Source organism: Astatotilapia calliptera, chromosome 20 (genome assembly GCF_900246225.1).
Source record: "Astatotilapia calliptera chromosome 20, fAstCal1.2, whole genome shotgun sequence".
Taxonomy (NCBI): Eukaryota; Metazoa; Chordata; class Actinopteri; order Cichliformes; family Cichlidae; genus Astatotilapia; species Astatotilapia calliptera.
In genome coordinates this window covers 17,081,432-17,109,027 of record NC_039321.1, presented here as the reverse complement: position 1 = coordinate 17,109,027, position 27,596 = coordinate 17,081,432, and the positions used below count along the sequence as shown (strand labels likewise).

Below are 27,596 nucleotides of genomic sequence, written 5' to 3'. Positions count from 1 at the left end.
ATACTCAGAGTTTGATGAGAATATTGATATTACACACATTTCTATGCTGAATATAAAAGTAACAAGACAGTTAGGTAAGCCTATAGACTAGAAGCAGGAAGAAGCGGCTGGCATTATAAAACATTGTACATTTTAAGTTTTTTTGCTATACAGTATCAAAAGATAGATTTTCAGTCGTTTTGCACTGTTCCTCCATCAAATGGAAGTTTCCTTCACCCATTTCAGTAAATGTATGTTGAATTTAAAGATTTTAATATTGCTTTTCATTTGATATTTATTTGAGAGAAATGAAGGTGAATTTGGACATGAGCCACTTTTTGAGACTGATTTTTAAAAGTAGTTTCTAAAGCCACATTCGGCTCACCCATCCACATCTGGCTCTAGGTAGTCCTCATCTCTCTCCACCAATCCTGGGGCAGCTGAGTTTAAGTCATGTGATGTTTCAAGGCTTTCATGGACCTCTGCTGTAGTCTGTGTGGTTCCAGGGATTGTATCGATGTCGTCATAATTCTCCTGTGGATCTTCCACTTCGTAGGTCACCCCGTCTGTCACAAAGAAAAACAGATGACATGTGTTAAACAGAGATTAGACTCACTGATTTTCCAAATTGCCATTTACTGTTATTGAAATGTGAAAACACTGTGATCGAACTAGTTTAGAACCCCAGTGCTTTCATTATGGACACCTTCATGCGTGTTGATGTTGATGACAGTAGTGCCTTGAAAGGTCAGGGGTCGAGCCTCATCTGCTTCAACATCCTCATAAGAGGAAACATTCTGCCCATCCTTCTCTGAGATTAATTCAGCCTCTGATCTGGTTCCTGAATGAAAAATAGCAAGAGAACACTTACATCATGTTGGCTTTTTAAAAAGAACTCCCACTTGGAAACAATCTGAGATAAATCTAAGACAGGCAAATTGTTTTAGAAAAACAATTATTTAATTAATTAATTTTTGCAGCTTCTCATGCTGAAAAATAGGTCCCCCAAGGATGTTTATACCGCACAAAATGAATTAAGTACTGCAAAAGATAAACCATTAAATCATAGAGAAGTTCCTGTCTTTATGATTTACTATTTCATTTTTTACAGTCGGTCTAAATTGAAAAAAAAAAAAACCCCATCAGGGTATTTCCTGTGAATTAATAGAAACTTTCTATTTTTCTGTAATATTACACATTTGATGATTGCAATTCAAATTTGACATTTACTACGGCAGCATTTCTTTTTTTATCATGCAGAAAACTAAGAAATACTATTTAAATTGCCCTTATTATTATTTTAAATGTGTAGTTACATTTCTTTAGGCTGATAGAAAGTGGGATTTTACTGGTTCCTGTAAGTGGCCTACCATGTAATTTAAGATTGACAGCCATAGACTTTCACTAAAAACTGCTGCTCTTTGTATCCAGAGGCTTAACTGTTATTACCAATGATCTCTGCCATGAAAGTCAGTTTGAAAGATAATTTTTCATTTCATATATGTTTTATATCTCTGTTCAAGTCCACGGTGAAATTGAAATTGTGCGCCTTCAAGTAGTCAGCAGGGGGGAGCAGTAGGGCTGCACAAAGAGACGACATCAGACGGGGTGTAATCCAGATTTAACTGAGGTAAGGTTTTGTTCTTGACACAGTATGATTAAGCAGAAATAACTTGCAAAAGCAGAAAAAATGGAATATTGATATGCAGTGATAAGAAATATTTGTTTAAAATATAACCATGGACATAGAAATATAAGAAGTAGCAAGACCTACAACAAACAAACATGGTGTACAGTATTTAAAGGGCACTGTGATCAGAAGCAATAAAGTATTTAGAAAACATGAATGAATGAATGAAAAAAATAATCAATCAATCAATAAACAAATTAATAAATGAATGACTCACTGCCATGACTTAAGTCTTCCATCTCATTTTCTTTGTTCATGACATCTTCATATTCCCCACTTTCAAACTCCATTTCTTTGTCTTGCAGCATTCTTGCTGAAAGGTTACAGTGTTACACATTTACTCATAGAGTACATAACAACAGTGCACTGTGTTAATGTACCAGTGATGTACCAATGTACCAGGGTACAGAAAAAGACTGGTGCGCTAATCTGGAATCAGCCATAAAAGCACTGTCAGCAGGCAATTTATTCATTTTTGATACAGGCACTTTGAATGTAAGCAACAGTGTTATTGTTCAGATAAGATTACTTTTTGTTATGAAAAAACAGGGTTACATTTTCCTTTCAGGTTGTTGTTTTCAAATCTTTAAACTAGGCCCTCCCCTACTTTCCATGTGTGCTCACACAACTTGCAGAACAGAATTTAGTATGGACGAAGTGGCAAAAAGGTGGAGCTGAAAAGCTGAGAAAGGGAAAAGAAACGTAAAAATAAATGCAGCAAAATATATCATATTAGGCCACTTGTTATCGGGGCTGCTGCTGTTCCAGCAACAACTGCTGTAGTAACAAACCCTCACAGTAACAGGAGGCTGCCGTGGAGAAGTGCAGGGGGAGGGACAGCAGTCCCAACAAAAGTAAAATGAATGGCCACTTTGTCCATGAGCCACTGTCAACAGATAAAGTTTAGCTATTAATTGTCACATACTGTAGTGCAGTTCAACTAAGAACTAACCCAAAAACAACTTTAGCAAGGAGATTAAAAAGAAAAACTAAGGGCTGATTTTTTATAACAGTCCAGTCCTGAGTATGCGAGCAGGAAATACAAGACACAAGCACAAGTTTGGGTAGTTTTCACAATGTTTCCCTAAGTTTTTAAAGTGAGCAATGTTTGAATGAGATGATGCGTTCCTTGTTTTGTCAGCAGTAGCGATGGCACTATTTGAATTCAGAATTCAGTCAGTATGTTGGAGACTGCCCTCTTGTGGCAAAAAAAACTCTCAAACACCTTTTTCTGGATTATGTTCTCATGTTCAGGCAGGTTTTTTACACTTTTTAAAGTAATTCATTAAAAGTGAAACAAGCCATGTGTTTAAGTCATGTAATAAAGATACTCACGTGAAACGTTGGACTTCCTGGCTCTCTTGAGATAGAATCGTAAAAATACCAAAATTAAGATCACAACAACAAGAAGAAATCCCACACCCACGATAATAGGTGCTATTGGTGTAGAAGGAGGTGGTGGAGGTGTAGGGGGTGGCTCGTAGCCTGAAATCAAAAACAACCACTTTATTTATTCTGGATTCAGTCACACTGAGAGCTGTACTTGACTCATCTTGTTTATCTGCACCACCTCAAGGTAAGTAAGCTCAGAGTTACCCATTTTAAAAAATCTCTTCTCTGCAAAACATGTTGAATGAATATTTTTGAAAACAATAGAACTTATTGAGAAAGGATTTGTGGTTTGTCTTACAAAGTATTTCAGCTGGAGAAACGTTTCCGCAGGAACGTTGTTTGACAGAGCGCTTGACATCCATGGTAACATCAGTGAACTCCAGTGTTGTTTCTAAGCTGACCTTGAATCAAATTTAAACTTTTTCACATTTAGAGATACAGCCGGAATAGAAAACACTGAAATTTCTCTGGCAGTGAAAAACACGCCTGACTGAAGCATCAAAGCAACACACAGCAAAAGAAGTCACTAAAGTGACCAAAAGTATTGGGACATTCAATTTATTTTATATTTCTGCAAATTACGTGTCAGCAAAGTGTCCAGTAAGTTTTTAACTTAAAAATCTTTGAGCATTTTGTATTTAGTCAACTAAACCTCCCATAGATTTCTTTCCATTTCATAAACCTAAATAATATAAAAATCACATTCCATTCTTCATTATTAGATTTAAATAAGCTGAAACGCAGAGCCAGGAAACTGTCCATGATATTGGTTTGTAGCATACGAGAAAGATTAGTGACCGGTTTCAAGAAACAGAATGTAAAGATTTACCTGTTTGTCTTCCGTAGAGCCGCTATGGGTCTCATTATTAATTTCTTCACAGAGCTTTGCCGTTAAGTTTTGGACATACTCTTTCTCTTCCGCCCTAAATGGACATACTCTTTCCCACTTATCTCGATAATTGACATAAAGGACACCTCCATGTTTTTCAGTCGTGCGGAGCTTTACACTTTCTGTAAAAGCAAAGAAACTGTGTTTAAAGAAGGAAACAAGCTCATCCACTTCTGTCTGGCAAATATGATGTTAGAGATGATCTGCTTGTGTTCATAATGTGTTTAAAAAATGAACAAAAATAACTTGTACATTTTTAAAATTTCTGAGATGACTTTTCTACTGAACCAGCCAAATGGTCATTGTTACAGAAACTGGAATAAGTTCCTTAACAGTGGCATAAACAACTTGAAAATGTCATTTTTATTTTATTTTTTTTAAAAAAAAAACAACTTTCCTTTTGTAAAAAGAAAGAAAGAAAAATTACTCAAAGATAATGAATTAAAATACTACCATAATTAAGAGAGGACATACATGTATGTACTGTATATAGGGATGAGTTTATGGAAAGAGAGGTGTATGGACTCACACTTACCACTACAAGTAATGAACACCACATTTTTGTCACACTTTCCTTTAGTCCTCCTGCACTGGCCAATGATGGAATGGTACTTTTCACAGCTGACATGGTAAATGTTACCTGAACCCTTTGATGGAGCTTTGGATTCAATGAAGACAGCATTGCCACAAAGGTTTTCTTGGCAAACTTTGTGTGCATAGGATAGATCCCAGTTACTAGCACACACTGGAACGCCATCTATCCTCACTTCCCCACGGCAGCCCTGTGAAAGGCTGACACTGGGCTCCTCTGGGAAGGAAAGCAATAAACACTGCAGTCAAGTATTGATAAAGACATAAAGCACTGAGGTAGAAATGATCAGTTAATCTTCTCTGCACTGCAAAGTCAAAATATGAAGCACAAGTCCATAATCAAATAGTTCATTTAACACTTTTAGCTTTGGTTTGTTACTTTATCCAGTGTATCTGGAATAATTCTCCTTCACACTCCGAGTGTCTTGTTTCACTCTTCAGTGTTTTCAGTGCAAATGTAAAATGTCTGTGATCATTTAAGATCAGTCCTGCTGATATAAATCTTACTTTTGCATTCAATAAAGACGGGCTCCTTCCTTGAGGGTGTGGTTTTATTTTCACATTCCCAAATGCTTCCTGGATTTTCACCACAGCTGAAGCTTTTGTTCCAAAAAGAATCTATTTCAATTGTTTGGGGGTGGATTTTATTTGTTGATTGGTATCCACCACAGTCCATATCCTGGCAAAGCTTTTCCTTCTCAGTTTCATTGAAGTTTTCTCTGGAAACAGCACTGAGTCCCTGTCTCCAGTGAACCAACACTGTTCCACTACAGGCCTTTTTGTCAGGTACCATCGTCCTCCATTCTGAGACAGACAAGAGAAATAAAAAGTTCACAAAATATGATGTAACCAACAGGATCTGAATGATATAAATAACACACTCTGCACACAGAAATGACATTATGATCCTGCATCAACTTAAAGTTTTACACTTTTGAAGTTTAGCTACCCTTCTGACTGCTGTGTAAATAAAATGATTTTATAGAGTGATAACAAAGAGATGACAACTGATGACAGCGATATTTCTATAACCATCAGACTGCACAGGCCAGCTGTTTCCAGCTGATTCCAGACATTAAGTGAGTCAGACTGTGTGGCAGAGCCGTACTGGTGACATGGACAACAAGCAGAGAAGAAAAGAGTAAAACTGAGTAGAACAAATATCATTAATGGAGGTGAGGATGTTAACATTCTACCCTTTATTTCACTAAAAGTAACCTTTCAAGGCGAGCATGTCAAAGTTTGAAAGCAGCATTATTTTTATCTCAACATTTTTCTGAAATACAAACTAGTCTCAGTTTGTTTCAATTTCAATTCAGTTTCAAAGCCTTTATTTTAAAATTAGGCTGAAGGAGCAAAGAATAATTCAGAAACTGCTGACACAAAGATCATTATACACACCAGAGCATCGGAGGCCACTGTGTTTGCAGGCAGCTGTAGAAGCAGTAACACTGCTGCATGCAGATAATGGACTGTTAGCATTTGCAGTGCAGTTTAGGTTTGAAATGGCTAATTTATCTGCTGGTGCAGGTCCAAAGTAGGGAAGAGTCTCCACAGCATCACCACATTTAAGCTCCTGACAGATGGTGTTTCCATTGTTAGTGTCTTTGAGAGCATCCTCGCACACAGGGATCCACTTCCCCTCATACTCCACCTCTACGTTTCCAAAGCATTTGTAACTGGGAATGCTAAATCTGGGCTTGACACTACCTGAAACAAATTAGTAATGTTGTCACTTTATTTTTAATTATCCATCATAGTCATAGTGAAAAGATGAAAAGGTAACTTCAGAAAAATTCAAATTTGCTTCTTTAACACAAAAAGGATTTGAAGGAATATTTAAAAACAGATTCATGTTAAAGCAAAAATCAGTCTCTTTTTGTTTTTTAAATTCTGGTATCCTGTAACTTAGTGACAAAAATTCAACAATCCAATAAACTGCAACAATAAAACTGGCACTTTTTTCCAAAGGAGGCAAATTAGTTGAAAATGAAACATTCTGCCAAGGAAAGTCACAACATTTATTATATGTTTGCAATCTAAAAATAGTTTTTTTAAAAAAAAAAAAACAATTAATTACCTGAGCAAACAACATAGGCTGGTTTTTGTTTACAGGACTTATCATTGTCCTGGTTTTTGACAAAGATGCTCTGTGTCAGGTCAGTAGTCTGATTTGTCGGGTGTAAACTCTTAAAGAGGATATCACCATCTTTGGGACTGTTGTGGGCTTTTATGGGTGTCCCACAGTTCAGCTTTTCACACAGCTTCACAGACTTGTCTTCTGTCCAGGTGTCTGCACACATATCTCCTTCTTTCTCTTCTACATGAATCCTGACTTTTCCCCAGCAGCTGTTCGTCAACCTCATCTCAATATTTCCTGTTGTGACATGAAAAAGTTAAATTTAAGAGGAAACTAGTATCAGCAGATATTTCACAACTTCTTAGACCAAGCTAGGTTTCAGAAAAAATAGAAAATAGTAGAAATTTGATTGAGAGAAAACAAGGAGGTGAATGTACATCTATGGACATTAAAAGGTAAAGTCTGTTATAAATAAATTGTCTCTTCTGTGACACAATAAATCAATTCCATAATGACCTTATTCTTAGTTTTATACTTTAACTCATTCATATTTCACATTACCTGAACATTTCACATAGGCAGTAGAATTATGGTGGTCAGGAGGCAGAGGTGTAGTTTGGTTACACTCAAAAAGAGAGTTTTCTCTGGATGAGCAGCTAAAAGAGTTTTTCCAAACTTTATTAATCATATCAGCCCTAGAATTGAAAGAAAACCTGGAAGCGTTCCCACAATGCATCTGCTGACACACTGTGTCTGCAGACTCTTGGTTCCATGTCTCTTTAGACCCAGAGAGCCAGTAGATTTCTCTGCCATGCTCTATCCCCACGTGACCAGAACAGGTTCCACTTAAAAACACCACCTTGTGACCTGATGGACACAAAGAGAGAAACATGATATACAGTAAGTGGCTGTGCAGGTCGTCTACCTGTTGAAAGGTCAGTGGTTCACAAAGACATAGACACAAAAATAGGAAAGTGGTGCATAAATACATACTTGGTGAAAGAAGCTGAATGGAGATATACCACAGTCTGGGCTTATTCCAGCATAACTAAGTGATTATTCGGGGTCACCTTATTGAGCACTAATTATAAGCTTTATCAAAAAGGAAGGTTTGAAGCCTAATCTTAAAAGCAGAGAAGGTGTCTGTTAGATAATTTAGTATTATTGGAGCATGTACTGGGTATTCTTTTGATGATATTATACAAAGGACCCTGTTTCTGCAATGCCCTTTGTTTAAACCTCATCTCCTCTTGCTGTGTCAACTGAAGATTTTATGGTGTGAAACTAGATACTAAGGTTGGAAGGAAAACACCAACAAATCACTCTTTTACTTGTCACTCCCTTGCAGAGGATGTTTATGTAAAGACCATCTGGATTGTGTCAGAACTCAGGATGTAGCAGATCTCTGTATAAGCCCTCCTCAACAACAAGAAGAGGGCTTTCAGAGGGGGCAACAAAGAGGAGGTGAGGAAGATCCAGGTGTTACTAAAGGACAAGATCAGAGAGGCTAAGGACAATTACAGGAGGAAGATGGAGTGGAAACTCCAGCAGAACAGCATGAGAGAGGTGTGGAGGGGCATGAAGACCATCACTGGATTCAGGCCAACCAACAGCAGGGGAGCTGAGGGAGGTGAGAATAGAGCCGACGAGTTGAATCTGTTTTTCAATAGATTCGACCCCACAGTGTCTGCTCCCACCCCACAACCTCACCTGCAGTCAGCCTGGAATCCAGAGCCACACCACTGTGCCAGCCTCTCTCTTCACATGTTGCCTCCTGTGAGATTCCTGACACCCCTCCCCCACCCATCACCTTCACTCAATACCAGGTTGAGATGCAAATGAGGAGACTTCACTCAGGCAAGTCTGCTGGACCAGACGGAGTGAGTCCCCTTGTCCTCAAGGCCTGTGCCCCCCAGCTGTGTGGAGTCTTTCATAAACTGTTTATGCTGAGTCTGAGTCTGCAGAGGGTCCCGGTGATGTGGAAGACATCATGCCTCGTCCCTGTACCAAAGACGCCACGTCCCAGTGGCCCCCAGGATTACAGGCCCGTGGCACTGACCTCCCACATCATGAAGACCCTGGAAAGGCTCATCCTGGACCAGCTGCGACCCATAGTAAGACCACATCTGGATCCCCTTCAGTTCGCTTATCAGCCTCGTCTCGGAACAGAGGACGCCATCATCTACCTGCTCAATCGTGTCTACACCCATCTGGACCAGCCGGCGAGCACTGTGAGGGTCATGTTTTTTGACTTTTCCAGTGCTTTCAACACCATCAGGCCGACCCTCCTGGGTGATAAGTTAGCAGCGATGCAGGTGGATGCTTCTCTGGTGTCCTGGATTGTTGATTACCTGACAGGAAGACCACAATATGTACGTCTCCCACAGTGTGTGTCTGACAAGGTGATTAGCAACACAGGGGCACCACAGGGGACTGTCCTCTCCCCCTTCCTCTTCACCCTCTACACCACAGACTTCAGCCACTGCACAGAGACCTGCCATCTTCAGAAGTTTTCTGATGACTCTGCGGTGGTTGGATGCATCAGCAGGGATGATGAGACAGAGTACCGGGCTGTGGTCGACTCCTTTGTCACGTGGTGTGAGCAGAATCATCTGCAGCTCAACGTGGCAAAGACCAAGGAACTGATCGTGGACTTCAGGAAGACCAGGAAACACTTGACCCCTGTTTCAATCCAGGGGGTCAGTGTTGACATTGTGGAGGACTATAAATACCTTGGAGTACACATTGACAATAAACTGGACTGGGCTAAAAACACCACAGCACTTTACAGGAAGGGCCAGAGTCGTCTCTATTTTTTGAGGCGACTGAGGTCCTTCAACATCTGCCAGAAAATGCTGAGGATTTTCTATGAGTCTGTGGTGGCCAGTGCGATCCTCTATGCTGTTGCATGCTGGGGGAGCAGGCTGAGGGTCGCAGATGCCAACAGACTTAATAAACTGATCCGTAAGGCCAGCAATGTTGTGGGGATGGAGCTGGACTCCCTCAAGGTGGTGTCGGAGAGGCGGATGCTGTCCAAGATAAAGACAATGTTGGATAACACCTCCCACCCACTCCATGACATGTTGGTCAGTCACAGGAGCTCGTTCAGTGAGAGACTGAGATTACCGAAAAGCACCACTGAACGACACAGGAAATCTTTCCTGCCTGTGGCCATCTCCCTGTACAACGCATCCACTTAACACACTGTTTGCTGCTACAGCTACACATGTTTCTTTTCCAAATATTTATTTATAAGTGACTTATGTATGTATGTATGTATATATATGTATATATTGTACTATTCTTAGTTAGCGTATTGTCTGTCTTGTCTTAATGTTGGTTTAAAATGGAGCACTGTAACAAAAAATAATTTCCCCCAGGGATCAATAAAGTATTCTGATTCTGATTCTGATTCTGAAGATTTATAGGCCTTGAGAGTGCATTTTACTGCAATTGTAGAACAAAGGATTCTAACTGTCTAAGTGTTTAACGGACCTGTTAAAGGTATGTTGAGATACGATTGTAGAAGGCCCCTTTCGGAGCGGGGGGGGACCTTCCTTATATGGTTCTAACTTGAAACTTGTTGACACACGAACCTTTCTGTCTATAAATACCACTGCGCAAAGGAATACAACTTTGAGTTGATTTTGGGAAAGCAACCCGGACAGTCTCTGTGTCGTTTTGTTCTCCCAGCTGCTCCCGACGTCGTAACTAACCCGCTAACGGCATACCTGAGTGCTACTTGAGAATATATTGCTGAGTGTTACTTAAGAATAATTTTGAATCTTATAGGGTAAAGACAAAACTCTGCTTATAGGGGGCGATTGTGGCTCAAGAGTTGGGAGTTCGCCTTGTAATCGGAAGGTTGCCGGTTCGAGCCCCGGCTTGGACAGCCTTGGTCGTTGTGTCCTTGGGCAAGACACTTCACCCGTTGCCTACTGGTGGTGGTCAGAGGGCCCGGTGGCGCCAGTGTCCGGCAGCCTCGCCTCTGTCAGTGCGCCCCAGGGTGGCTGTGGCTACAATGTAGCTTGCCATCACCAGTGTGTGAATGGGTGGATGACTGGATATGTAAAGCGCTTTGGGGTCCTTAGGGACTAGTAAAGCGCTATATAAATACAGGCCATTTACCATTTACCATATAGACGCCCACGCCTTGGAGAAACCCGATCCACGGACCAGACCCGGGACGTAGTTTCTTTCAGTGTCTGTCTACCAAATCCAAACTGGGAGGTGATTCCACAGAAAACGAGCCTGAAATCTGAGTGCTCTGCCTTCTATTCCACTTTTAGGAACCACAAGCCTGTAGTCTGAGAGGGAAGTGCTCAACTGCCAATGTAGTTCTTTAAGATGATTATTCAAGACCTTGTATGTGAAGAGATGGATTTAAATTTGATCTAGGGTTCCAATCAAGAGAAGCCAAGATACGACAAATCTACTCTCTCTTGTACTCTCGCTGCAGCATTCTGGATCAAGTAAAGATTTAACTGGAGGCCAATTTAATATTTATAAGATTAAAATATACTCATCTCTCTTTATAAGAAAAAAATGGGCATTGGCTTTAAGACTTTCTTTACGAAGCATGTGACTTTCCAAAAATAATTTTGTAAATTACATTTGAGTAAAAAGTCAAGGCAGCATGTTAAAGAAAAAATGGTAATATGGCATGATCAATGAAAGTTGTAGTGTCTTATTTCACTTTTCTGATCAAAACAGATTAACAAAAATCCCTTTCTTAGTTTGCAAGTATTAAACTGTAGGTATAGAAGGACTCTTGAGCCTGAATGAGGTCAAGAATAAGCTGAGGGGAAAAAACACATTTTCTTTTCTTCTGCCTCACATCGATGAATGAAAATGGCTTTTTCCTGGTTCTAAGATTTTGTCGTATATTAGTAATTTAGTATTTCCCGTTTTGATCAAACTTCACCAATATAATCAGTGTTAAGCAATTAAAAAGCCAAAGATACAAAAATTCTTCCTTTAAGAAAGGAAACCGTTTTTCCGGCTGATGTCACTGAAGGGCAGAGAAATTATAACATTACACTCACCCTCACAGGTGATTCCAGCTGCTTCCGCTTCCCGATCCGAAAATTGGTTGTTTGAGTTTTCTGTTAAACACTCAGATATCTTTGATATCTTCTTATTTCTCGGACACGTTATTGACAGGAAGCTACCAGAACCCTGACTGAATTTTTCAGTTTTGCCTTTTTCCCCACATTGCAGTTGTTTGCAGACAGCTGCTAATTGAGCGTCTGTCCATTCTTTTGCAGGAACTTTCTTCCACTGGCCCTCATGCTTTATCTCCAATCTTCCAGCACATCTTCCAGGACCATCTGCCAGGTTCACCTCCACACTGTCTGTACCACGACAATAAGAGATTTATCAGCCACGAAACACAAAAAGAATAAATACATTAAATTAAACTCTTACTGAACACATTTTGGAAAAATAAAATCAGAATTTAACAATGTCACAATTTCACTGAATGAAGTAACTCATTTTCTCTCTCGACAGAGAATTTATTGCAGGATTTAAAATCCCATTATAAAAGTAGACAAAGGCCATCAGCAGCCACTCTGTACATTTCCACTGCTGTATCTCACCTGAACACACCACATAAGGTTGGTTTGAACACTGGATGTTCTTGCCATGCTGAGACTGACAGTGCCACAGTGAGGACTCGGTGCCTTTGCAGATCACACGGTCCATTATCCCTCTTGAATTTTGACGTTCGACTTTAGTATAAATCAGCTAGAACAGAGCATTTATGAGTTTATGTTATTTCATTGATAATCATTATTAATTAAGTATTAATGGTGCACGTTAGTACACTTATCACAATAAAGTCCATAGCACTGCTGTATGGACAGTTTCTGATACACTCAGTATCCATGTATCAGAACACCAGGTAACTTATGTTGACTAAACTTGAACACTCACTTCCCCACATTCAAGCTCCTTGCAGACCAATTCAGCTTCCTTTTTAGTCCAGGTGGAGGCACACACAGGATTAACTGAACCTTTCACTTCAATATTAACTGTACCATAGCACTTGCTGTCTTTGCCAGAGTCCTTCAGAACTACTTTAACTTTATCTGAGGGAGAGAGAGAGAGAGAGAGAGAGAGAGAGAGAGAGAGAGAGAGAGAGAGAGAGAGAGAGCAGTTTCACAGTGTGAAGTGTTTGCTTGGAAGTTGTTTGTGTTGGAATATAGATGTGTTGAATTACCTGTGCATGTCACATTAAGGTTTTTGTTTGTGCTGTTGTTTGGGCTGAGAGAGTTACCGCAGTGCATTTGCTGGCACACATCAAAATCAAAGTTGTCCTGTTGAACAGGTACCCAGTTGTTATTTTCTTCTTTTTCCAGCTGCCCAGAACACACATTTGACTGGTTTCCTTTGAGCTGCAGTCTCGTATAACCTGTTCATAAAAACACTTTCACCATATGTGTGTGTGTGTGTGTGTGTGTGTGTGTGTGTGTGTGTGTGTGTGTGTGTGTGTGTGTGTGTGTGTGTGTTACCTTCACATATGACAGAGAAAGTTTTGCATGATGCTGAATCATCATTGCCATTCGCACACTGCCACAGATGATCTGGGTCTCCGTTTTTAAAAGCCGAACAATCAAGCTTCATCTTTGATGCTTTTTTGAATCTTTCCCTATCCCCCCTCTCTGAGGGAGGAATTTCTCTGAGTCCACCACACCCGAGATTTTTACACAGAAGCCTGGCTTCTTTTTCACCTTTTTAAGAGAGGAATAATTTATTGTTTGTTCATCAAAAACATCGCAAAACATAAAAAAATGATAGAACTTATTGCAAATCAAATTGAGAGAGAGCAATATTGAAAATATTTAAACAGCCCTGCCCTTTGAAATATATATATATATATATATATATATATATATATATATATATATATATATATATATAAATATAAATAATTAACAAAAAGAGAAGACATACCAATGTTGTTGTTACAAAAGTAACCCTGAGTTATGCCATCAACAGAGTACTGGACAGCTCCAGCACATTTGGGTCCATCCAGGCTTAATGTGATATTACCTTGAAGAGCACACTCAATTATCAGCCAAATATAAACACAGATAAAAAAAAAAAACACAAAAAAACCCCACACAAAACAACCAAACAAACACCACAATTGATTTCCCTTAACAACTTTTAGCTAAGAGTCATTGTCACTGAGCTCACCAAAAATAAATAAATAAATAAATAACAAAAACAGAGAAAAATTTGAAAAACTTACTTGAACACTTAAGTTTTTTCACTGTGACCTTTGAGTAATCGCTGTAGTTCCAACCAGGATGTTTACATTTCCACAGAGCGCTCTCGTGTCCTTTGCACTCCAGTTCATTGAGCCAGATCGGTCTGTCTTCAGAAGGCTTGGGAATATCTGTTACTGAGTTCTCCACAGGTTCCCCACAGTGAGTGCTCTTACAAACCACTTTTTCAGTGTTGTTGCTCCAGAGTCTATCCCCAACATAACCCGATATGTTGTTATGGTAGACTTCAAGGTAGCCTTCACATGGGTAGCCTCCTTTGTTTTTTAGAATCAGTTTGTCCTCAGCTAGGAACATACAAGGTTTATACAGCAAATTATTATTATTGTTATTGTTATTATGATTTGTTTCATGGCTGACTTACTTTTGGGAACTGCAAAGGATAAAATGTTAAAATTTTGTAAAGAATTTGAGCTCCTGCCATAACAAAACATTTTGTTTTTGTTTTGTATGCTTTTATGTTTTACTTTATTATTTTAATATATCTAGCAAGATATTTCTAAACATTGTTTTTGTTCATTATTATTATTATTATTATTATTATTATTATTATTATCATCATTATTATTTTGAATCCACTAAGTCTTAATCCAAACAGGTCTGCTTATAAAACTTCTGGGAAGTCGGAATTAAGCCGTCATAGGGAAAGAGGCAGATAACACCCTGGACAGGTCACCAATCTGTTGTAGAGCTAACACATGGAGACACTCGTGTTTACACCCACAGCTGATTTAGATTTACCAATTAACCTACTGCACGGATATCTTTGGACTGTGAGAGGAAGTCAGAGTACCCAGAGATAACCCATGCAGACACAAGCCGGCTGTGCCAGCTCCACGAAGAAAAGGCCCATCATTGATTCGAACCTAGCACTCTGTAAGGTGACAATGCTCATCACTGGACCTCATGCTGCTCTTTAAGTAGTCATTTTTCTCTAAATAAAAAAATAGATCTCCACATACATTTGAAAAGTTAAAGCTTTTTGTTGACTGTGAATTTTTGAAATTCCGAATTTCCCGCAACACCTCATCTTTGCAAAAAAAAAAAAAAAGCTATAGAAATATAACCATTTCACATAACTTTTTGAATAGAGAGGGGGATTCCCATTGTAAAACATTGTTAGGATTTCAAAAATATTTTAAAGATTCCTTCCTGTAATGGTGACTGATAATGAAACAAGTCCTCTGCAAGGAACAAGTGGCTCTTTAATGATCGCAGCACATAAACCTACATAGTTGGATGTAGTAGGGTGTTACAAGCGCATTCATCAGCTCTCTCAGATGTTTTTCATCTATTTTCTCCACAGCACGTTTTCACAATACTACTCTCTAGTGGTGCAATTTGGTATATCACATTAGAGGACACAACACTTCCTACTTCGACACAAACTTACTTCAATATATTTTGCAAGAAAATAGCATATTTATTTTATTACTTTGGCTTTAAATTGAGTATTAAATCTCAAATCAGTTCAGATCCACACACACACACACACACACACACACACACACACACACACACACACACACACACACACACTGAGCTTTTTTTAAAACAGTATTTCAAAGATGTTAAATACTTCACAGACATTTTTAAGATACTTTCTTAAATCTAACAAATAACAATAATTAATCGTATTCAGAATGAAATAAATTAAATTAACTTGCCTGAGATCATCAGCCCAATGTGAGCAAGGTGGAGAAGCAGGAGGAGGAACCACATCATCACCACAGCTCATGACTTGAGAGTGAGACAGACAAATGATGTTCTCAGCTTTATATTGCCGTGGCTTCGCCCACCAAAAATGGAAATGAGCAACATACGCGCCAAATTTAGACTGCCGAATATTGTCTTAATTTAAAAGAAAACTAACACACAAGTGCACTTATTTCTTATGCAGCACCTTTTTATGCTTTTCTCTTCGTTGAACTCAAACTCACTATGACGCTTTTACACACACTAGAGATTTTATAAAAATTGTGAATTGATCAACTATTGATTCAATGATTAATAACTGACTGTTAATTAATTAATTCCAAAAATGTTGACGCAGGCTCATCTAGAAACAGAGTTCTAACTATTTACACATTACAGATTTATGACATAGACTACTGATTACAGTATAGACTTCACAATCATCATATAATATCTGCCTCAAACAGGGTCATATTGGGTATTCCACTTCAAATCAGCCAATTTTTTAAGATTTTCTACCCAACCATCTCCCGTTTTGGTCTAAATCTTGAAGATATTACAAGCATAACGAGTACTGTGAAATTTTATTGTTAAAAAAAAAAAAAAAAAAGCTTGGAGTCTAGCTCTCCTGCAAAAATCAGTATGTAAGCACATACTAATGAAAAAATTAATATTGCAAAAGACAGCGACAATTTCTGAATGAGGTATTTACAGACTGAAGACTGAAGCTAAATTCAGCAAATAATAATTGTTCCAATCAAAATAGAAGAAATTCAAGTCTATAATGGAATCCAAATAGAGCGAAATTCAGGAGTTTCTCAATGATACCTTAATTATAACTAAGACAACAATTACGTTAAACACGTGCATTTCCCTCCAAGATCTAAGCAGCTCTGATCCAAAGTGTGATGATCATTACTGTGAAATTTTTGCTTTATATTTTTTGCATTTTGAAAACTTTGGAAATATGTGAGCATAAATATCACAAAAACTATTTTTAAATGTACTACTCTATTACTATATTACTATTACTGTTTTAACTAGTCATTCTTACCATAAAACTGAATCAGGATAACATATGGTGACAATTTCTAAATAGTTCATTTTGAATGCAAAATAAAGCCTGTTGTATGCTTTTTTTCAACAAGAAATTCTTCATCAGAAGTGACAAAAATCGTGCTGATTGCAAATATGACAAGTTGTATCACAAAATCAAAATACATGAGCAGACTGTCTGAAAACAATACAATTCTGGAGTTCTTAGATTATTCTAACTAAAATTTAAAAATAATAATTTTGTTAAACATCAGCAAAGCATTTCCGAACATTTTCTGTTAAACCCTCTCCAATTTACTTAAACAGTTTTTATTTTTTTAGGTCAGTCAACCGACTTTTAGGCCACTATGGTATTTATCAACTATGGTATTCATCACAGAAGGCCTCAAAATGGTAGGTAGGTAGAATGGTTCTATGTGTATTTGTTTAACAAATGTATTTTCTCAATCATAATTCGAGTGCCATCTTGAAATTCAGGATCTTGAATAGCCAAGAGATTTCTATTTTTTAAATATCAGTCCCAGAGAACACATCCTGACTCATGCTGACTGTAAGAAAGGACGATAGGAGATATTCATGCCCAAATAAAATCAACAGCAATCCATATATAAAATATATATTCACCCTTTGTACTATAACATCTTTATGCAAAAAAGATATACCAGAGCAGAAAATATTGAAATTCGAGTGGTCTTGAATGGAAAAATGTGTACATATTTAACAAAATAATTTTCTGGGTAATGATTATTGATATCTGATATTTTTGTTTTTGTGGCATATGTTGCCATAATTTTTCAATCTACTTTGAAAATTGAATGACAATGACATTTTTTAGTTTTTGCAAGAATTAAAATTGAAAATCTAAAATTCAGAAGTATGAATCAAAAATTTGGGGGAATATTTATGTTGATGTCATGTTTCGGCTGTGTGCAGGCAGGAGAAGGAAACGCAAAACTCACCACACAGGAATTAAACTCATGAAGTTGCTTTATTGCAGATTGTCACAAAAAATATAACAAAACTAAACTGGGACATAGATAACTAACACACAGGGAAACACAGCCATGAGGGAGACTACGACACTGACTTAGGCTACGTTCACACTGCAGGTCTTAATGCTCAATTCCGATTTTTTGATCAAATCCAATTTTTTGGTCTGCTTGTTCACACTACAAATAAAATGCGACAGCAAACGCGCTCTAGTGTGAACGCTCAAAGCGGCCCACATGCGCAAAAGAAGACGTCACACACAACGCGCTCTGTTTAGACCCAGAGCAAACAATATTGTTTGACTGATGGCCCTTAATATAAAGACTTTGGACTTTACGTTTCCCAATTTTTGATTTAAGTTATTTTGTTATTTACGTAACAATGTAAATAACATAATAATGATCCTTATTGCTGTTTAAGAGAGGAGCGGTGATTCAAAGGATAGTTGCAGATTTCTGTCAGAATCTGCAGATTATACAGTACAAATAAAATGTTCACGTTTCTCCAACATTATCTTCCCAATAGTTTCACTAACATATACGCTGGACGCCCAGGAGTTCGCGATGTCTTCTCGGGCGCTTCTCCGGCGCTGATAATTGCCGTCTGTCTTGTGTCAGTGACGTAAAAGACGGATTTAATGCGACATGACCGTTCAAACAGCAGTCGCTTTCTAAAACATCGGATATGTATCAGATTCAGTACCACATACGAAAGTGACCCAGATCGGATTTGTGCCGTTCATACTGTCATACCATGATCGGATATGGGTCGCATAGGGTCAAAAAAATCGGATTTGATGCGCTTTCGCCTGCAGTGTGAACGTAGAGAAACACAGGGCTTAAATATACTGAGGGATAACGAGGGAATGAGACACAGAAGCAGATCACAGCTGGGAGTAATCAGGCTGGACGAGACAAGGGAAGCAAAACTAGAAACACTGACATGAGACACTGACTGAACTCTATACATGTAAACTTAACAGCAACTGGGGAGACAGAACATAGGAACCTGAAACGTGGTACAGAAAGGCACAGTAGGCACAACATAGAACACAGAGAAGCCATATTATAAAACCTAAGAAATAAACCTATGATAACCATAACTGAAACCTAGGGAAATAACAAACACAGTACAACAAAGGACTCAAAACATAAACCATAATATAAAAACACATGAACTCAAAAAGCTGAGTCAGAAAGACCCAGAACCGTGATAGATGAAATGTTGGGTCATAACATTTTTATGGAAATCAGGGACAGTTGAGCAGACGGCCCATGTTGATTTCAGACTAAATGACCATGATCCTTTCTGAATACAAGCAAAGACAGATTGCCAAGTTCTGATACTAAAATAATAAAATTAATAGGTAGAAAATATCAAAAAAATATTTTAAAGTTTTAATTTGAACAAATTACCATAAAAATTGTTTCTGTATCATCAGCAACAAAAAATTTTCTTGAATAAAATTCTACCAAATATCAACCTCTTGATCTTTTATATGTCTGAGAACATTATATACTAGAAAACTAATACTGGAAGCAGCACATATAGCAATCATTAGCAGAGCAAACATCAGCTCATATCAGCAAAAAAATAATAATTCTTAGAATGGAAAGATTTAAGTGAGAAGACAGGAAAACAACAAACCAGGTATATTTTATCACACAGCATCTAGAAGTTGAAAAAAAAAAGCATCCTTAAAATAGAGAGAATGGCATTTGCGTAAAAATTACAATGACATGAAGGGGAATTATAAAGGCTGTGCAATAAATGTAAATAAGAATATTTTGCATATATAGCAAGTAAACATTCATTTGGAGTGAATGTTGCAGAGTGTAGAAAGATTATATACAAGATATAATATATAAAATATGCATAAAAACACAAGAGATTTTCTTTAAAAACACATCCAAGCGAATGGTAATGGATATCTACTAGTCACTCTAATGAAATTATCCATCTATTTTACAGTCAGATTTTACATGTGAATGTTGCCTGAACTGTGGTCACAGGTATAAAATGAGTATATGAGAGAAAATGAGTGTATGGCTCTGTGGCTTTGTGGCTGGAGACTTTTCAGAGCTGTGAGTAACTGGAAAAAAATATTCTCAAGTGCCCTTTGGTTAGCTGCGGAAATACATTTACGCCCAACCGCACATTAGGTGAAAGCAAAATAGGTCACTAAAAGACTTCCAAGAGATATCTCATTTTCTAAGAGATACACTCTGTTCAAGGGGTCTCAGCAGGTTGAAAGAAAACACTTTTTTTCATCCTACGTTGATGCACATTAATCAAATCACTTTTAATGCAGTTCAGTTTGATTTTATTAATATAGTAAAGTAAGATTGTTTATATAACACAGACATAACAGTCACAATGCAATATCAATAGAGAACTATGTTAGAAAATAATTAAAAATAACATAGATTAAAAAAAATGTCAGCACAAGTCCTGAATAAACAGAAACGTTTTTAACTGTTTTATAAGAGACTACGAGGAGCCACCTAAACAAAGCCGGGGAGATGAGGTGTTTCAAAGCCTTGGTGCCGCAGACTGAAAAGCTCTGTCACCTACAGTATTCAGTCTTAGATTTTGAGCTTGCAAGGGAAGACAGCAAGCAGCAGTGTTTGTACCAAGAAGTTCAGATAAGTAGTCACGAACTTGTCCGTTTAGTGCTCTGCATGCAAGCGTGAGAATCCAAAATCAACTGGAAGCCAATGTAAAGAAACTAAAATAGGGGTCATGTGAGTTGGAAGCTGTAATTGATGTGGCATTAGTAACCGTAATCATAGAACGAGGGCCGCTGTTCTGACGCTGTTAGTTCAACATGGATATAATCACCTTTACTGCACCACATGCAGTTAGTCTAGTTTCCTTTTTTATGCTTGAATGATTTACAGGTCAGTGTTAACAAAGCAAATAATGAATGCCAAGGTTCACACAAGTTACATATTATAACTCCTTCTAAATCAGTTTGTGTGTTTGTCTGGTTCACTAAGAGACACTAACATAAAGTGAATTAAATAAAATTGTAAAAATAAATTAACTAGTTTTAAAGTAACAAAATGTTTTTCAATTCCTTTTTTTATTGGAAATCTGTTTGATTTCTTCTTGATCTCACTTTGAAGCGTATGACTCACACAGTGGTGTCGTGACCACATTTATCAGTGGACCGATCAGAGTTAAGGCATAACTGACTCAACCATCAGCTCAAGTTAGGAGCAAGTTTAACAGAAATGAAGCCACAAACCTCTGGGTTGTATTTTTGAAACCAGATAGTCTATCTAAACAGGAAACTGTACTCGTACATATGCTTCTGCTTCAGACATATTCTCAGGAAACATAAAAATATCCATTCCGAACTGGGTTTTAAAGTGTTTAAGGGGGAAAAAAGATGATTTTGGAGCTTTCACTTGTTTTGAATATTTACTTAAACAACAGATTCATGAATTTCAGTGCTTTACATCTGTATCAAACTGAATGCAAAATTAAAGGGCATGCTAACCAGCAAACAAGACTGTCTGGATGCACAAACCAACCCTGTTGTCCTCCAACACACGCTGTAGAGACACACACTATTCAATAATGTATCACATATGCCATAACTAACTTTTACACATGAATAGTTTATGCATAAAACACTGGCTTTCTTTCAACATTGTATTTATTACCACAAAATTAAAACAGTCTATCATGACTGGTATATCTCTATCTAAATCTTCTCCTCTCAGTTTATTTGCATAAAGCTGTCAGTAACTAATATAATGCTTGGCTTTACATATTTGAATATTAAGAAAAGATTAAGAAATCACATGAAATGACAATAGTCCTTAAAAAGTGCACTGATGTGTGCAAACCTTAATATAGTCACTTGAGGAAATACATAGACCTCCATTATTTCAACACTTTATTTTCTATTAGATTTAAATTAAAATAAATAAAATTGCAACTATTTACAAATAAACTTACGCACCAAAACATAATCATCTTTTGAAAATAAATTTTCCATTTCACTAGCTGCATCAGGGCTGATTACCGCCAGACCTAATTACTGTAGACTAAGTCGACCCCTGAGCTTAAATAAATTACATTAAATTCAATTTAAAAAAAAAACATTTTTGCAGTTGTCTATTTAAATTCCAAACTTAAATTTGATTGAGATACTTTGGCCTGATCTTAAACAAGTTTTTCATACTGAAGCCATGACTGAATAAGTCTGCAAACAAGAATGGAGAAAAATCCTTCGCAGTGATGTGACAGACTCGTCCCAGTTATCATCCAGGGAAGGAAATCCCAGATGAACAGAATCAACGTTTCGGGATTTTTGCTGAAAAGTGTGGAACAACCAGTTATTAGTGTTAGAGGTCAATTCCTTTTTCACAGCGGGTAGGGTAGGTTTGTATAAAAAAAATATTTATCCTTAAGAAATTAAAATCTTTTCAAAACTGAATTTTTTAAATGTAATTAACAGATTAACATGCCCTGTAGCCAAGACAGCAAACAACGGAGTAATACACACACACACACACGTACTGCTTTATTTTATTTTATTTTATTTAATAATGTTCACATGTGCGATGTGAGCTGATTGAGTTAAACACCACTACAGCTCTGACAGTCTTTAGCCATAAAAAGAAAAAACAATGTTAATATCTTAGCAGACAGCAGATGCCAAAACCAAAATTAAAATATCTTATGTATTTAAGTAAATTCAAATACACAGCTCACATTCATCAACAAATGTAATGTTTTTTTAAGAGATAAAGTTTGCAACAGGTATCTCTCGTAAATGAGACCCTGAGTCTCAGTGGGACTAACTGTGTTACACCCCTCTACAGCCCCTAATCTCTTCAGTGTGTTCAGATATTGCTAATTGCCACACCTAGTCAGGTGTGGATAAAAGCATACCTGAGGCAGGCTTTCAGGGAGGCTCACTAGTCTTTGGCGTTGCTGCTGGCCCTTCAACATTTCCATGTCTACCTAGGGTCCAGTTCGTTACCTATTGAGGTGTTTACTGATCATAACCCTCTTGTACTCTTGGCACACATGTTCAATCACAACTAGCACCTTACGTGCTGGGCCCTCATGCTGCAGGAATACAGTTTAGACATAAAAGACAAGAAAGGGTCTGAAAATGTACTGGCCGATGAGTTAGTTTGACTGTAATCTACTATGCCTTGTATGAGAAATGCGTTTACTATGTTGTTTGTTTTGCCTCTGTATTTATATTATTTTGTTAGCAAAAATGTTCTAATGCCACTGAATATAAATATGCTGCATTAACAGGATGAGCCAGGATGAGTTATTGATAATAACTAATGGTTAAACACAGAGTGGTCTATAAACACATACCTCTACTGCAGCGTAACTAAAAGAGGATTAAGGGTCACCGGATCCAACTTTAACTGTAAGATTTACCAAAACATTGTTTGTATTGATAAATGAGTTAATCTGGCTGGGTTGGTTGTGAGTTTACACCTGATGAAAACGTCGGTTTTTGGCGCTCAAATCATCTTAACATGCTTTGCATTCAAACAAATGCATATGAAAACATTTACTCAGAACCCACATCCAACCCAAAGACAAACCACAAAGACCCCCACCCACCCAGACTTGCATGCAGACAGAGTAACCAATGAGAACCTTGAGAAATGTTTTTAGTTTACATTTGCATGCAGATGTGGCAGATCTCAGGTCACGTAAGTAGTTTGTTCCACAAGATAAGAAAAAAAGAAAAAAAAAAACATGATCAATTCGGAGATTGCCGCTGGTGATTTGAGAGACTTGAATCTATGTGCAGACCTAAAAATTTCTGTAACACAAACTCGTAACTACTTTTCTCTGTATTCACAAAACATCACATTTGTCATGAATCGCTGTGCGGCAGGCAGGAGTTGGACCCAAAATGCAGGACTCAGACTCGGGGAGGTAAACTCAAAACACAGCTTTATTTGCTGGCAGGGAAAAAACAGCCAAACTAAACTGGGAACAACAAACTAAGCACTCACAGAGAGACACAGGGAGATCCACACAGCATGAGGGACGACGCGACACCGACTCAGAGAAACACGGTTTAAATACACTGGGAAGAAACGGGGTTAATGAGACACAGGAGGAGGGCACAGCTGGGAGAAATCAGGACTGACGAGACAAGCGAAGCAGGACACATTCACATAAGACACGGACCATCAAAGTAAAACAGGAAGTATCATACAGAGACGCACACTTGACACAGTGGAGACAGCAACTAAGAAACACAGAGACATAAACCATAAGGCAGAGGACTCTAAGAACCGAGAGACACAGAGGGGAACTCAAACATGCAGACACAGACTACACAGAACAGAGGGGACACAGAGAAACATGAAGGGCAAGGGATCGAAACTAGAAACCATAGAATAATTCACACAAGTACAATATTACAAACATCACAAGGAACTAAAAACGTTGGGTCAGGGGACCCAGGACCATGACAGTACCCCCCCTTAAGGGCTGGCTCCAGACAGCCCAAACACAGAAAAACAAAACCAAACAGAAAACAACCCAGGGCGGGCAGCGGGGGCCCAGGACGGAGGGCTCGGGACAGAAAACAAAAGAAGAGCACAGCAAACACCGGAGCCCAAGAAAACAGCCCAAACACAGTGCAGTTCAGGGGGCCGACCATGCGGACGGCAACGGCGGCGACGTGGAAACAGTTCAGGGGGCGGACATGAGGCCAACTGGCGCCGCACCAAGCACTGACTCTGCCCAGGCAATGCTAACATGGTGCAGTTCTTAGGGGGCTGTTTAAACTGCAGGGGTCCAGAATCAGCTGGGGACTGAGACCCAGCCTCTGGGGAAGCCCTGGAGTGGCAAACTGTGCCAACGGCGGCTAAACCATGAAAAGTGCCCTGAGTAGAAATTAAGGTACCTCCCTGCGTGGAGTGAATGAGCAAAACTGGCGACACAGGAGACTGAGCAGAGAGTGGGAGCTGAGCTACTGGAGACACGTGTGAGAGTGGGAGCTGAGCTACTGGAGACACGTGTGAGAGTGGGAGCTGAGCTACTGGAGACACGGGGACCTGAGCTACTAATGGTGGTGAAGTAGATAACTGCACAGGAGACTGAACTGAGGGCGTCTGCACTGGCACAGGGGACTGCACTGATGTCTGTTGTAACGGTGGTGGTGAGAGTGGAGTAGGCGGTGGAGTTGCTGACTTCACAGGAGAATGAACCAGAGGTGAGTGCACAGGAGACTGAGCTAGAGGTAGTAATGATAGTTGGGGGGAAAGTGGAACTGGTGATTGAGTGGATGACTGTGCTAAGGGAGGCTGCACTGGGGACACTGGAGACTGCACTGGGGACACTGGAGACTGCACTGGGGAAAGCTGAGCTGCAGGAGACTGCACTAGAGACTGCAGTGACGGTTGTGGTGAGAGTGGAGTTGGTGGTTGAGTAGACGACTGAGCTAAAGGCAACTGAGGAGGTAACTGAGTGGCAGACTGAACTGAGGGAGACTGAAGTGATGGTAGGGGTGAAAACGGAGCTTGTGGTGGAGTTAACGACTGTGCTAGCGGGGACACAGGAGACGGAGCTAGCGCTTCTGGCTGGGCAGCTAAGTGAAAAAACACAGCCCCGGAATAAACAGTCCCAGAGTCAGGAAACTCCTGATTGTCCCTTCCACTCACCACAGCTGGCAACTCAGAAGTCTCGGGGTCCGGCTGTGGCGGTGGGTATCGGCGGCGGGAGCGCCGTTTCTTTTTTGATGATGGCTCTGACGGGCTGAGCAGCTCCACGTCCGGCCCTTCAGGCAGGTGGGCAGTAGCAGCTGGGGGATGAAGGTGGAGCTCATTTAGGATTAAATCCTGTTCGAGTGGGTGGAGCGCACTGAATAGCCAAGGAAGACCAGAGATTAAACGCTGTAGTCTGGTTTCCACAGCACGGCGAAATTCCTTCCCCTCATGTTCGAGCCACAGATGCAGGAGTCTTTCCACGGAGTAGATTATGTCCAGACGCAGTTCTTCTGGTGGGTTGAGTGCTGCTGGGTCCATGTCTGGTCGCGTCGTACTGTCATGAATCGCTGTGCGGCAGGCAGGAGTTGGACCCAAAATGCAGGACTCACAGACTCGGGGAGGTAAACTCAAAACACAGCTTTATTTGCTGGCAGGGAAAAAACAGCCAAACTAAACTGGGAACAACAAACTAAGCACTCACAGAGAGACACAGGGAGATCCACACAGCATGAGGGACGACGCGACACCGACTCAGAGAAACACAGGGTTTAAATACACTGGGAAGTAAGGAGGGGAATGAGACACAGGAGGAGGGCACAGCTGGGAGAAATCAGGACTGACGAGACAAGCGAAGCAGGACACATTCACATAAGACACGGACCATCAAAGTAAAACAGGAAGTATCATACAGAGACGCACACTTGACACAGTGGAGACAGCAACTAAGAAACACAGAGACATAAACCATAAGGCAGAGGACTCTAAGAACCGAGAGACACAGAGGGGAACTCAAACATGCAGACACAGACTACACAGAACAGAGGGGACACAGAGAAACATGAAGGGCAAGGGATCGAAACTAGAAACCATAGAATAATTCACACAAGTACAATATTACAAACATCACAAGGAACTAAAAACGTTGGGTCAGGGGACCCAGGACCATGACAACATTAGAACAAGAAAAAAAAGCACTGTCAAAGAATATCTATATACATGAAATATTACAGTCCTGACGGGAAACATCTGCACCTGGTTTGGGAACAGCACCAAGCAGGACAAACAAGATCTGCAAAGAGTGGTGCGCTCGGCCGAACACATCATTCAATCAGAGCTTCCTGACCTGCTGTCCGTTTACACTAAGCGGTGCAAGACTAACGCCAGGGAGATTATGATGGACCTCTCCCATCCCAACAATGGACTCTTCTCACTGTTGAGGTCTGGGAAGCGCTTCCACTCCCTTAAGCCCAAAATAGAGAGAATGAGGAGGAGCTTCTTCCCCCAAGCTATTCGGGCCCTAAACCAGGTGTAGGACTGAACTCGCCCACACACATCACATCACTGTAATACTGGACGCTTTCACACGCATCTCCACACGCACTCTAGTTTTTCCTTTTGCACACTTCTTATGATTTATAATTAATTTTTATTAATAATTTCTTATGCAAACTGTTATTTGCACATCTTACTGTAAATTTCTGAGTTAAATCTGTAAATATTACTGTCAGTTCTGGTCGGGCATTGCACAGCAATAAGCATTTCACCTCATGTTATTCTGTGTTTGGTTGTGTGTGTGACAAATAAAATTTGAATTTGTGTAAACTGTGGCTCTACTGTTTACACATTTGTCTAACAAACAAGTTGCCACATTATTAACACTTTCTGTTGTAGCTAGTTATTAATATTATATAACCATTATCACTGTTTATAACTTGCACACTACCTCAATATTAATTAAGCAGTAATAAATTGCTTTTAACATATTATCCCCATATGTTCATTCTTTGTGTTAATTAGTTCACACTCTAGCATCTTTTCACATTTATTTAAGATTTCACAAAACAAGTATTTCAGATTAATTTTTTTTTAAAATAAATAACTTTCATCATCAAAAATACACAAGGATATAACAAATACAAAAAAAATGACACATACAAATAATATAATTGTTACAGAAGAAGAACGTTATGGAAGTAAAAAATGAATTTTGGGTAACATGAAGCATTTTTTTTGTAGGCTCTATTTTTAAACTGACCTCACTCTGGCCAGAAAAATGAAGAAACACATTTTAGATAATACTAGATGTTTAAATTCTTACTCATATAAAGTAAGAATTTAAACATCGTGTTTTAGGTTCCAACAGCTCATTTCATCCAAATGACAGATGAAAATTTCCTTTTCACCAAAGATTCTGCCACTGTGGTTCTGAAGTATGAGAGTAAATAATCTG

General features: G+C 39.0%; 1 protein-coding gene across 1 annotated transcript; it reads right to left on the bottom strand.

The window, feature by feature from the left end:
* LOC113013782 (scavenger receptor cysteine-rich type 1 protein M130-like) lies at positions 1 to 25,684 on the bottom strand. The gene is made up of 21 exons (XM_026154930.1): positions 25,552 to 25,684; positions 25,322 to 25,461; positions 22,670 to 22,742; positions 13,880 to 14,200; positions 13,579 to 13,677; positions 13,137 to 13,355; positions 12,845 to 13,036; positions 12,559 to 12,713; positions 12,222 to 12,369; positions 11,667 to 11,975; positions 7,183 to 7,488; positions 6,622 to 6,918; positions 5,943 to 6,251; positions 5,049 to 5,345; positions 4,486 to 4,758; positions 3,891 to 4,072; positions 3,360 to 3,462; positions 3,005 to 3,154; positions 1,887 to 1,982; positions 686 to 820; positions 1 to 545 (listed from the first exon to the last, which is right to left on the bottom strand). The coding sequence occupies exons 1-21, from the start codon at positions 25,682 to 25,684 to the stop codon at positions 361 to 363; spliced, it is 4,122 nt and encodes a 1,373-aa protein (XP_026010715.1). The 3' UTR covers positions 1 to 360.
* Between the last annotated feature and the right edge of the window lie 1,912 nt (positions 25,685 to 27,596).